At 37.4% G+C, this 13058-nt stretch overlaps 1 protein-coding gene and 1 long non-coding RNA gene across 6 annotated transcripts in view; one reads left to right on the forward strand and one right to left on the reverse strand.

The window, feature by feature from the left end:
* kif9 (kinesin family member 9) overlaps positions 1-13058 on the forward strand; it is a 51802-nt gene that overhangs the window by 9875 nt on the left and 28869 nt on the right. For 4 of the 5 annotated variants that reach the window (XM_067577521.1, XM_067577520.1, XM_067577518.1 and 1 more), the window contains exons 1-16: positions 6678-6987; positions 8126-8297; positions 8852-8958; positions 9055-9285; positions 9668-9751; positions 9876-9968; positions 10157-10304; positions 10437-10501; positions 10597-10674; positions 10835-10903; positions 11267-11371; positions 11469-11524; positions 11706-11793; positions 11939-12078; positions 12406-12585; positions 12712-12920. In XM_067577521.1, the coding sequence (XP_067433622.1) occupies positions 6892-6987; positions 8126-8297; positions 8852-8958; positions 9055-9285; positions 9668-9751; positions 9876-9968; positions 10157-10304; positions 10437-10501; positions 10597-10674; positions 10835-10903; positions 11267-11371; positions 11469-11524; positions 11706-11793; positions 11939-12078; positions 12406-12585; positions 12712-12920 (1921 nt within the window). In that variant the 5' untranslated portion in view covers positions 6678-6891. Of the gene's footprint in view, positions 1-6677; positions 6988-8125; positions 8298-8851; positions 8959-9054; positions 9286-9667; positions 9752-9875; positions 9969-10156; positions 10305-10436; positions 10502-10596; positions 10675-10834; positions 10904-11266; positions 11372-11468; positions 11525-11705; positions 11794-11938; positions 12079-12405; positions 12586-12711; positions 12921-13058 lie in introns of those variants that run through there. The other variant, XM_067577523.1, reaches the window with a different exon arrangement.
* Positions 1517-4631, reverse strand: LOC137172913 (uncharacterized). The gene is made up of 5 exons (XR_010925070.1): positions 4521-4631; positions 3583-3663; positions 2107-2148; positions 1831-1905; positions 1517-1679 (listed from the first exon to the last, which is right to left on the reverse strand). It is a non-coding gene; the product is annotated as an uncharacterized lncRNA (long non-coding RNA).

The following is a 13058-nucleotide window of genomic DNA, read 5'->3' on the forward strand; positions in this document are numbered from 1 at the left end:
TAGTTCAAAGTCCAACTTGGTACATTTGTTGGCAAAATATAAAATTGCGCACTCACACAAAGTCTACATACTGTTCTCATTTTCAAGCATCGCTGTTCTCGTATTTCACCACAATTTTTTGGGTTTTATTTCGAACATGTTAAAAGAACAAAACAAAATAAATCTATTGAATATAAATCAAAAGTAAGTCATGGTCTACTGTGTCAAATGCTTTTTGAGATCCAGAAATACCCCTTCTGTATACTCTTTATTTTCTATTGCCATTGTTATTTCCTCTACAAATTCTGTAAGTGCAAATGACATTGTCCTATGAGCTCTAAATCCATATTGCTGTTCATACGATACATTATGTTTTGTGATGAAGTCATCTAGTCTTGTATAGAATATTTTTTCCAGTATTTTTGAGAATTGTGGAGGCAAGGAAAAAGGTCTGTAGTTTTAGAGTACATGTTTGTCTCCAGCCTTATACATTGGTATGACTTTAGCTGTTTTCATTTTTCTTGGAAATACACCAGTTTGTAGAAACTGGTCACAGATATGAGTCAGGTTTTGCTGTACATTCAATATTTTTAACTGTGAACATGTCAATTCAATTCCAGTCTGCGGACTTCTTACTCTTGAGATTTTTAACAATGTCAATAATTTCTTTTTCATCTGTGCCCCTTATAAACATAGATTCTTTAACATATATATCTTTACACTAAAAGAGTAATAAAAAAACATTAATTTGCTAACTGGAACAAATGTTTAGTTGTGGTTTTACACCAGATGGATTTCTTTATAGGGAGCCATACTGTCTCAGCCTTCATTGCGGTTGTGTAGTACAGGTAGCTTTTCATGACTTTGGTTCCAGAGAGTTACAGTGACTGGATTTATGCGTCCTTTTCATAAAAGATCTTAGGGAGCTTTGATCCCTGCTGGTTTAAGTCTGTTTTCAGAAGAGGCCATTTTGGTCTTTATTCATTAGATTTAAATGTAAAGGGCCTGGTTAATGAAGTCTTGGCCTTCTGTAGGACTGGGCAATGCAATGATGTACAATGATATACAGAGTCAACAGAGATTTTGCCATATACTGTTTATGACAAAACAGTTTGAAACTATTTATGAAAGCTATCCTTTAAAATATCTCGTAATATATCTTCTTGTATAAGGCAGTTTTGGGCAATGTGGTGAAACATTGAACAGTATCACAACTGTTTTATGGCAAAATTGTACCTTGATTAGTAAGGTATTTCATTTGTTTGTTGCCTAATTCTTTCCAAAAACAGTTTGCCAACTGAGTTTTTCAGAAGATTTATTTACTATACCACAATAGATATCAATATCAGTGTGACATTATATATGCTGTTCAAGGATAGATGACTGTATTATTGCTCACTTCTAGCTATAATATCAACTGAAGACCTTTTACCCTGCTGTCATTTTAATATCAGTCAATTAGTCAATTTTATCAAATGGTGGATAAACTGTATTGTAAAATATTTCATCTCAGCCAAAAAAAAATGACTTTAAACAATTCAAATTAATACAATGTTTATTTAAAAGAAGCAGAAGCAGGACGATTAAATCGCCTGGTTGGTCTTCATCCTGATGACGTTGGCCTCATTACATTTGCATCGTGTAGTCATCTGTAGAGTCAAACCCCTCCGCTGTGTCTTCTTTGTTCTTTTTGTTATTCACTGGAAAAGATTACATTTAAAAAAGCTAAATTAAATATATGTAATAATTGCGAAACACATTCTTGCTTTCTTGAAAGACACAAACACAGACAACTGTGTACGGTACAGCTGTACAGTATCATAAGTATTAATTGTGGTGTGAGTTCAGGACCTGTGTGTCCACTCCATTAGCAGGTGTTGGTGGGAACCCGCTATCATCCTCAAGGCGATGCCAGAAACCAGAGACCTGAAGGGGGGGGGGATCAGGAATTTAATAGCTCAATATAAACAGGTCGATAACTTAATCTGGAATTCATTCCTAAACATGAGACTTGTCTCTGAGTTTTTGTCTAAGTCATGCTATGTTGTTATATTACATTTCTCCCAACCCCCAACAAGAAAACTTGCACATATTGTAAATATTTAAAGGAAAGGTAAGTCTACTTACTGGTTTCTTAGTACTTTTAGACGGCATTGTGCTCTCTGGTGCCTGAAAAAAGCAATACACTTCAATTAAAAAAAACAAAAACAAACCCTAATCCAATGACATAACCATGGGTGTTTGCTGTTTCCTACAAGGTTGTTGACTTTGGACTTTAAACTAAGCAGCAAAATAACCCAAAAGTTAATCTGTTTCATAGAAATAGCAGCAGAATGATACTGTACATGCTGTAGGCCCCCACTCCAAATACTTAGAAATGGAAAAAAAAAAAACCCAAAACATAAGAAATATAAATTTAGTCCTCTGTTTGAAAATGACTAAAAAGTGTCAGTACATCAAAAAGTCTTACAGACAGGGTCAAAACATTGACTGAAAGAACCAAAATATCCTGCATACTTTGGATCACAAGTATTTATATATTTAGGTTTTGGTCTGTAGGCTTTCATCAATTTTTGGTTCTTTCACAGTCTTTTGTTTAAAAAGTCCACTAAATGCAGTACAGTAAATGAGGTGCTGATGAAGCCTGTCTTTTGTTTAGTCACGTCTCTGTAGGTGACACACACAAATTGTAAAAATATAGAACATTGCTAACTAATGTCAGGTTGATAGAACCAGAATACATTATTTTGCGGTAAAATGATTAAGTATGAAGTAGTTTCAGTGTGATAGCCCAGGAATAATTTACCAAAAAAGGCATGACAACCACAGAGGAAAAGCTGCAGAATAATGTTAAACTGGTTAATAGAAATAGAAATAACCCCATACATTTTGCATCAAACAAATAAAATGTATTTTAACTCTTGGTTTAAGTCAGTTGTATCAAAATGAAAATTTAAATTGGAAGCCTGCAAAGTGACATTCAGTTAACCTTCAAGCCATTGCAAATATATTGAAGAACTGTATTTAGAAGATTAGAACATAAGTCATTTTGAAGAAAGAGGACACTGCACTGTTGGACAAAGTAATTTTATTGAAAACCAAGTTAACGGTGGAACTTATCCATTACAACCCACTACAGAAACCCAGCAATCCTGTAGATATCTAAAGATAAATGCCATGCACTACTCATGCCTAGAGCGAAAGCTAAAAAAGTGCCATTATCCTCCCCTCATGACATCAGATGTTTAGTCAAGTCACTTTCATTTATGTAGCACCAAATCACAACTCTCTCAGGGCACTTTTCACATAGAGCAGGTCTAGACTGTACTCTTTATGTTTTTAAACATGGAAGATTGATTTATTTAATTTAGGCATTTAATATCTTCCAAAGTCTTGGGCAATTGTGGGGTAAATGTCTCTCATAGTCTGCAGCAGCCCTCACTTAACCTCTTTGTTTGATTTGGAGAGCAAGTTTCATCAGAACACATCAAATTGTCCAAAGCAGGTGACAAAGCAGGTTATCAAGAACATATAACACTTTCCATACTTCCAAAAACCTCTTTTAAAATAATGAAATTACTTTCTCCCACAAAGTTTTCTTACCTGTGCTGTGGTGTTTAGTGTGTCTGTTGAGTTAAACCCCTTCTCATTTTCCATTGGTGTTGTACTCCCATATGGCCTTATCTGCATTGACATTAGATTTCAAATGTGTATTAATCATCTGATCTTGATATTTTTCAGCTAATATCTGTGAGTTTAAGAATCAACTGTCAAACATTTCTTGCCCTGTTGGACAAAATGAAATTTATTAAAAAACTCTATGATCAGTCCAAACCTCCCCCACCACAGGCTCTGTGCCAGACCCAGCCAGACATAGAAAACATACAATATATCCAGATCCTGTAAACATCACAAGATAAATGTATAATGAGGACATGCACTGCTCGAGTCTACAGAGAAAGCTGAAAAAAGTGCCTTTCATCTCTCTCAAATCTTTAGACTGCAGCATAAAACCTAACCTTTTGTTGGATTTGTTGTATTTTCAAGTGGTGTTCTACTCCCCTTTAGAAATTGGAATTAAAAACCTTAATATCAAAGGGCATGACAATGTTTGGATAATGGGGACATTGACACTATCCAAACATTCAAACACAGCAGCAGAATAATCAATAAATGAACTTATTTCATAGAAATGGCATGATAACATGCTCTAGGGCTCTATACTGGCTTGTTTACCAAGTCCAAAAGAAAATATATCCCTTGGTTTAAGTTGAGTTATATCAAATTGAGAATTGAAACCTGAGTAACATTCAAGTTATTGCAAAGTAAGGGTAGCTGAGTGAAGAACCTTGCAGCTCAGAATTAGAATAATTCTTTCTGTAGTAAAAAGGTAAAGTTTGACTTAGTTCAGATCTAACAGCCCAATAATAAGATACAGAATAAGACAGAGAAACTACAAGAGTTTAGCAGTTAAAGGTATATCCTGTTCAGCCAGTTCAACATCTGAGATCAGTAAATTTGGGGAAATTTAGCCATCTTACCGCGCCTTCAGCCAATGCCATGAGACTTACTCCCACCAAACAGAGTAGTATAAACACTCTCATTTTGATCATAGATTAGCCTTCTCAACTGCACATACACCTGTTATATAGTGTCCATGGCCATGTCAGTGGGTGGAGTCTTTGTAGAGACTCTTGTGTAACCAACTATGGTGCACATTATGTTAGGAAGTTACTTAATGACTGGTGAACATGTTGTAGCAAAGCACCACATATCTTTCAAAGAAGTCGATGGAGCCCAAACCAGAGCTAAAACAGAATATTGGACTTATGTTAGTCAGGTGGCCAAAACTGCAACTTCAAATTGATGCTATTGTTGCTGTTTGTCAGCCTACTTTATATGTTTGTAGCTCAGTTTTTGCTATCACTTTAGAAATAATAACTTTATAAGCTGGTCAAATTTGGTGTCTGAATTTGTCAGCTTGTTTTTGTCAACATGTCCTTTGTCCTCTAGTGGCAAAAAGTTTAATAATGCAGCTTTAAATTTAAAGAGGACAAAACTTAAGTGTCTGCACAGATTACTTATGTGCAGATATTAAAGGTGCAATATACGACATTCAGCCCCACTAGATGATGCACTAGAGCAACAGCAGCTCTGACCAACACCGATGCGTGCGTCATTTACTCAATAAATTTTGAGAAAAAAAAAGAAAGTGGCATCTGAAGACACGGCTCACAAAACTCAGATGAAACTGTCAAACTAGGCAGTGCTGATCAAATATGGATCAGGATTCTGTGTGGCCTATTTATTGCCTCAAATGTTTTCAGTAACATATATTAGTGTACTGTTTAGCTGTAATATGAGAAACTTTGTGATCTGGCCGCCATTTTGAAAGCAGACGCGGGGAGAACAGGGAGAGACCAAGCCCCCAGGAACAGCACCGGGCTTTGAAGCTAATTTGACACAGTGGCCAAACTGTGTAATTACAATGTCCCGTGATCCTGTTGGGCCCAAATAGTCCTTTTCTCAGAGCCTTACATTGTGAAACAGATGTCTGTAAATCAGCAGATACATTTTTTTGAGCGTCACAATCCCCGTGAAATGACACGTTTCACTATCAGAATTTGATCCATTCGGTCTGATCACATTTTGAAAGTCTAGAAGAGTTGCACGATTTAATTTTTTATCCCCATTCTAGTTAGCTGGGGGGCTAAACTGGAAATTAGTGGTCTCGGTCAGTGGAAATCTCTAGTGAGCATGCTCCATGGACGCATTGGGCCCATAGAGTGAATAATTGGGGCCCCGACTCCGACGCTGTATCCAGTTCTCTTTTTACATCCGTGGGAAGGACTCACATGTACTCACATGTATTGTTTCAAATGCACAAATTAAGAAATTGGTTATAATTAACCAATATTACCAATTAAATAACCAGCCTCCATGGATAGGAAGATGCATGAGTAATTGGAATTTTAAAAAAGTATAATTTAAACGCCTTTAGTTTGCTGATCTAAACAGTTAATTCACTAATTAAAACACTATATTGAAATAGGATTAGCAGTGGTGGAAATTAACGGAGTACATATACAATATCTTATGTTACTTGAGTATTTTCATTTTATGCTACATTGGTCTTCTACTGCACCACATTTACGAAGCAAATATTGTGCTTTTTACGCCACCACATTTATTTATCAGCTTTATAAATGAAGATTTTACATAAAAACTTAAAAATAAAGTAAAATAGCTTTACATTAACTAGGTAAACATTGAAGTTATTCTAACATGTTAATCCATAAATAACAATAATCCAGTAATATTAATTATACATAAATATAACCCTCAAAAGAAGCCATTAATCATTAATGTGTACTTTTGATACTTTAAATACATTTAGCTCATATACCTATTACTTTTACCATGCATTTTGTGTGCAGGAGTTTTACTTGTAATTGAGTATTCTTGCGTTGTAGTATTACTACACTACTCACTTTTACTTAAGTAAATGAACTGAATACTCATTCACCACTGAGAATGAGTAATCAGCGTCTTTAATGATAATTCTAATGTCTATTTATGTATATTTTTTAAGTGTACGTTTAAATTCAGGTGTATTAAAAAAACAAACTATTAAGTTCAAGTTGCCACCGGTATGCGCGAGCCCTCGTGGCCGTTGCCATGACGCTGAATGGAAACGGGCGCGAGCCCTCGTGGCCGTTGCCATGACGCTGAATGGAAACCACAGGAGCTGAAGAGAGTTGACGGGCTGGAGCTGTTCAAATGAGCTGAAATTACCCATTCTGAGCTGAAAGCCTCACTTCCGAGCGGTTCAGGTTGATTTAGCAGATATTTGTACAGGTTGTGAGTTGGTTGGCTTCAGTTTTCCTCTGCTGTGTTTCGGGCAGAGGAGGTATGAAGGCTCACAGTAGTGAGGTCACAGTGTTTGTCCGGATCAGACCAACGGCAAACTTTGCCAAAGACCTCATTGAATGTCTTCCTGACGGGCAGGTAACTTTAAAGTCTTTGTTTTAACACCAGTACCATTAAGATTTGGCCAATTACATCGCGTTGGAAGGGCATTAAAGTTTGGCAGTCTGGAATAAAACTGGGTAACTTCCAGTAAATTGAAGAGTTGGTTTTCTTCGGTTGAGGTTGAAAATTAAACTTTAAGCTAACCACTAGCTTAAATGTTAAATCAGTGCTTCACGTTACTGTACAGTCTAACTTTTATTTGGGCATTGGCTTGCTTTTCCATCTTTGGAAACGTGCTTAAATGAAATTTTAACCATTTTAAGTGAATTTAACTTGGCTTAAGAGACCTTTTTACACAAAAGTACAGGTGCAATTAATGGCATTCATGATGGCTGCCCTTCGTTTAGGTGTTCAGGTCCAGGTTGCTCACTGGCATGCGGTCTTACAGGGACAATTAGATGCAGTGGAGCCATGATTAATGGTGTTACACCTGTTTTTATCTTTGTCATTTCTGAGTCAAACATGCTACTGGTTTTTCTGTTGGTTTTTTTTAGTCTTTGATATAAACGTTAAATTGAATACCTTTTCAGATTTGGACTGTTGGTTGGACAAAGCAAGCCATTTGAAGCAAGTCATGAAAATAATTGCTATAATTTATGCTAAAGGTATTCTTTAGATGACAGTTTCGTTAGGTCCATCTAGCTAAAACTAATGCAGCCCAATACAATAGCCCTACAATAAAATTGTATCTTCATGAAGGTAATAATGTTCATGTTAGATTTTACTTAACTCTGTATATAGATATCTAATAGATACAGAGATAAAAAGCTTGATAGTCTCTGAATTATCTCACAGCACAGTGACCAAGACATTTTGACTTTGTCAGTGTCACATCCATTGCAATAATTGAGAGCCTTACTGCAAACGTAGAAATCCTTTTCCAGGTTGATCTGTTTTTACCACCCAATCTCCTAATTTAACTAATCATATCTCATAGATGAAGGTGAGGTCATGTTTGTCATTTCAGCCATACAGTATGACTAACTCTAACTTCATTTTATATACTGTATATATACATATACAATATTTAGTATATTCATTACCTTTTTAAAATTTCAAATTTATGTCTGTGTGTTATAGTGCACACACAAATATTTTTGTGTTTGTTCCTCAGACAGTAAACATCTATCATAAAAAAGACTGCAGGAAGCTCCATGATTCCAAGAAAGGTCAGCGGAGCTCCTGGTCGTTCCGGCTGCAAGGAGTCCTGCAGGATGTGTCCCAGGAGGAAGTATATGCCCAAGTGTGCCAACGGGTGGTACTGGGAACACTGGACGGCTATAATGGTATCTGTCCATTCACATTAAACACAAAGTGTAGTCAAGTATTCATGCCACATTTATGTCTTATAGGATGGATGGTAGAGACTGAGGGGATTCCCATGTTAATGACTTGCAAGCATTTTCAACATCCATATTTATTTGGCTTTCAGGCATTTACGTATTATAAAGTAATATAAGATAAGACTTTATTGATTCCCAGAGGGGAAATTCGCAAGTGCCAAGTCAAATATATTGGTGCTTTCAGAAAAATCAGATGTTCCCCAGTCGTTATTGCAACTTCGATGTTGATGTGAGTGCTGTTTTTAAGTCGGAAACTCATACATGAAGGTGGCATCGGATCAGATTAGAATAGCCTACTTACTGTCAACATACCAAAGTGTATTATTTTTTTCATGTTGTTCTGTATCTTGTGTGATACTATAACAGTCAGGGAAAGGCCCTTTATTCCCTCAATTGTATTGATTCAAAGTTTCAGTTTTAGTGTTTTTTTATTACTTAATTGTGAAATGAGTGAATGGTCCTGTGGTAAACATCATTTGTTGTTGTATATTTTTTAGGTACTGTGATGTGCTTTGGGCAGACAGGTGCAGGAAAAACGTACACCATGACAGGATCCACAGAATCATACATGCAGCGAGGCATCATTCCTCGGGCCCTTCAGGAGGTAACTCGCACTGTGGGAATTTATTAACTGCTGAAATCCCCCGACTGCTACACCTGAGCAAGTATGTTTTAAAAAAATCTCTAACATGGTATTCAGGTGTTTCAGGAGGTGGAGAAGAGGACTGAGCATGCTTTCTCTGTGCACCTGTCCTACCTGGAAATCTACAATGAGACCCTGGTGGACCTGCTGTCTTCACTGCAAGGCTCACCACACCTGTCTCCTCGAGATATGGTGGTGATGGAGGAGCCGGGCAGAGGGGTTTTCATCAGAGGTCTGTCTCTTCATCCAGTCCACAGCGAAGAGGAGGCCCTCAACCTGCTATTTGAGGTGTGTCACTTCTGATGCACTGTTAATTTGAATGAATATTTCAACCTAAAATTAAGTTTTAAGGATGGTAAAACAAAAAGGTTCAGTTTTGGAGTGATCTAAAGGTCCAGTATTTTCCGTTATTTTCTATATTTATCCCACTTCGGTTTCTGCTCATGTAGCAAACCATGCTCCTCCCTTTTCTTATCCTTTGGGAATAAATGGTTCTTTTAAAAAGTTTTAACAGTTTTTACTGTGAGATACAGTTTTATGTTTTTATTTATATTTTTTTAATGGGTATTTATTTCTTATGTTCTATAATCAGTGTTGGTCAACAAGGATGGAAGCACTGTATCATTTCCATGATTCCCTTGATGAAAAAAGCTGTTCTGTCTATACTCAGGGAGAGATGAATCGCATTATTGGATGTCATACCCTGAACAGGAACTCCTCCAGGTCCCACTGTATCTTCACTGTGCATATAGAGGTAGATTAAATCTATGGTTTATTGTATTGTTTACAATAGTCTTGGTGCTCAAACATGAGTTTTCCTGCATACTTCATTTTGTTTTTAGCTGTGATTTTAAGAAGAAAATGTCTCTCAATCACAGTCTCGCTCGCGGACTCTTTCTGACGCCAAGTACATCGCCTCCAAGCTGAATCTGGTGGATCTGGCTGGGTCTGAGAGGCAGGGAAAGACAGGGGTGAGTTTGAGAATATGACTTCATTTGAGATGCTTTGAATGAGGCAATGTCCAGGTGTGATGTTACAAGCATGCATCCTATTGCAAGTTTTACTTGTCAAAATGTTGAAGCTCTTGTTCCCCTTTCTCTGGGATTTGTTACGTCACTTCACTTTTTCTCCATTTCATTTCATCCTCCTGTTCTTCCAGTCAGAGGGTCAGATGTTAAAGGAAGCCATGTACATCAACAAGTCCTTGTCGTTCCTGGAACAGGCCATCCTGGCTCTGGGAGACCGTCGCAGAGACCATGTCCCCTTCAGACAAACCAAGCTAACACATGCCCTTAAAGACTCACTGGGTGAGACTGCCAGGCCTGTAGTTTTTAACAATGCTGATAGCTGATGGTCAAAGTGGTCCTTGTGGTATAATAATACACTTTTAGAAGATAATGTGAAATTAATGAAATATAGCATTCTGTCTGTTTCTGTAGGAGGGAACTGCAACACTGTGCTTGTGGCCAACATCTATGGTGAGGCTGCACAGATAAAAGAAACAGTAAGCAGTAGGATATCTGATACTAACAGAGCATCTTCTTTTATATCATACGTTGTGTCACTTCAGCTCTGGATGATACTTAATATTCTTTGCAGCTCTCTACTCTGCGTTTTGCCAGCAGAATGAAATGTGTCCGGACTGACCCTGCCGTTAATGAACACATGGATCCAGCAGTGAGTTCACATGATAACACATACCAACTTATATGACACAAAAGAGGTAATACATGGGTAAAAATAATGTGTTGGTTTTGTTTACAGTCTGCATTGTGCTGTGCTGTCTGTGTCAGTCATCAGACAACAGAGATCTCATGAAATTCACCTCTGTGTTTAGATTCAGATCAAGAAACTTCAGAAGGAGGTCCAGAGGCTGAAAGAGGAACTGTCCATCTACAATACGCTGGTGAGTAGAGCTGACAAGGAAAAGGGCATATATATTTAAAAATATATTATTAGTTTATTGTACTGGTCCCTGTTTCCTGTTTAACCTTGTTGAATCTAAGATCAACACAAAATTTTCACTTTATAGGCTGAAGTTGTTCATCTTCATTTACTCAGTGTTAAAAGTGTGTAAATATTTAACTTAGAATGAAATAGTTTCTTTAAAATATTGTAATTCAACCTATATTAAAGTATATAACTCACAGGGTGTGTTAAAGTAAAATATGATGCCTTCTTATGTGTCTTTTTAATGCATTAGAATCAGAAACATGTCATCCGCTTCATATCAGAATTTAAATGCCCATTGTTCACTCTTTTTCAACAGGTGAACCGTCCAAGCATCACATACGAGCCGTTATCTGAGGCCCAGCTGGCTGAAATCCACAGCCAGGTTCAGAGTTACCTCAATGGAAGTCTGAAGGAAATCAGTGTGAGGACATAACAAAGAACACAGCTGTTAATATTTTCTCTCACATACTAAACTTTGGCCTGACTCTGTCTTCACTCTGTATGACATGTGATTACAGATCATCAGTATCAGGCAGGTCCAAGCAGTGTTCGCCCAGTTCAAACTTGCTGTGCAGTAAGTATTTGTTTAGTTTTGAAATCTGTAGTTTGAAAATACAGAGTGAATATTCATACAAACGAGTCTGTTATTTCCCCCCTGCATTGTAATTTAATCTGTTCAAATGATTTCTCAGTATGTAACAAGGTTTTAATTAATAGAAAGTAGTTAAATATGTTCATGTGCTGTGTTTTAACAGCGAACAGGAGCAGAAGGTGAAGGCTCAGCTATGCCAGACCTACAACTTGGTGAACCGGGACCAAACTGCTAACACAGCCACAATCAAGGTCAGTCAACATCTGATTCATGGTGAGGTTGACCTCATGGATACAAGCTGTAAATTCTTTTTTTTTTTTTTTTGTTATTACCAGTGACAACCTGTTTAATAAACAATTATTTCTGACTGAGCTTTGATTGGATGTTGCTTTGTAGACTCTTAAGGAGTTGGATACCAGAAGCAGCACTGAGGATGTGGAGGCTAGCAGCTTTGGGGTGGCTGCCCAGTCTCCGAAAAACACCCAACGTTCAAGTTCCACCAAAGCCAAAACTAAGAAGTCCAGGGAAAAACAGAGGTGAGTGAACATTTTTAGACTGAAGCCTATATTCACTGTCTTTTAATTATGAAAGGTTCAAGAACAATGCCAATATTTTCAAATTGTCATTAAATCAAAAGTCTTCATTGAAATGATTCTAGATCCAACTTTGGGTTACAATAGACCTTTAAAAGAATGATGAAAACACCTTGGACAGAATTTAATAGTTTGACACATGAACAGCCCCTGATGAGATCAATATGTAACCAAGCCAACACCTGCTTTACTGATTACACATTCATTTATATTAACCACAAGCTAATTGTATTGGTATGGTTATTCTAATGGCACACTGTGATTATCCAGCCAAAACAAGAGACAGGGAGAAGGGAGTCCGGTTTCAAGGAAGCGTGTGGAGAGTGTGTCCAAAACGAAGCCGAACCCTGTCCAGACGCCCGAGAAAGAGCAGGAGTCACAAGAAGCAGACACTGAGAGCCAAGACACACAGGAGTCACAACCACCAGCCAATGAACCATTGCAAACAGAGTATGTGTGTGATATTTAGTCTTGTCTGTTGAATGTTTATGCACAGATATCTTTTACTCTAAAACTGTAAATAGATAGTTTTGTTTTTTGACCCTGATCACTTAGTTTTTTTTTGTCTCTGCTCAGCTCTCCTCCATCCAAAGCAGAGGCCTTTGAGGATTTTAAGATTGGACAAGGCAGCCACATCAACTGTATCCTTAAGGAGAACAAGGCCATGCTGCTGGAACGCCGCAGTCTTCTTCGACAGCTCACTGAGGAGGTCAACACTGTCAAAAGAGAGATCGATTGCACCACGGCAACCATACAGCAGCAAAAGTATATGACAGGAGGCCAAGGTATTTCACACGTTTCTGTTAGCAACAAGGAAGCAAGTCAAAGATGCTTTGATTTGGAAAAATGTGATTCGTGTCATGAATGAACTTCCATGCTCACACATTAAATGTCTTGTGGTTTAACCAAAATATTTTCAAATA

This window comes from Thunnus thynnus, chromosome 21, assembly GCF_963924715.1.
Source record: "Thunnus thynnus chromosome 21, fThuThy2.1, whole genome shotgun sequence".
In the NCBI taxonomy this organism is placed as follows: Eukaryota; Metazoa; Chordata; class Actinopteri; order Scombriformes; family Scombridae; genus Thunnus; species Thunnus thynnus.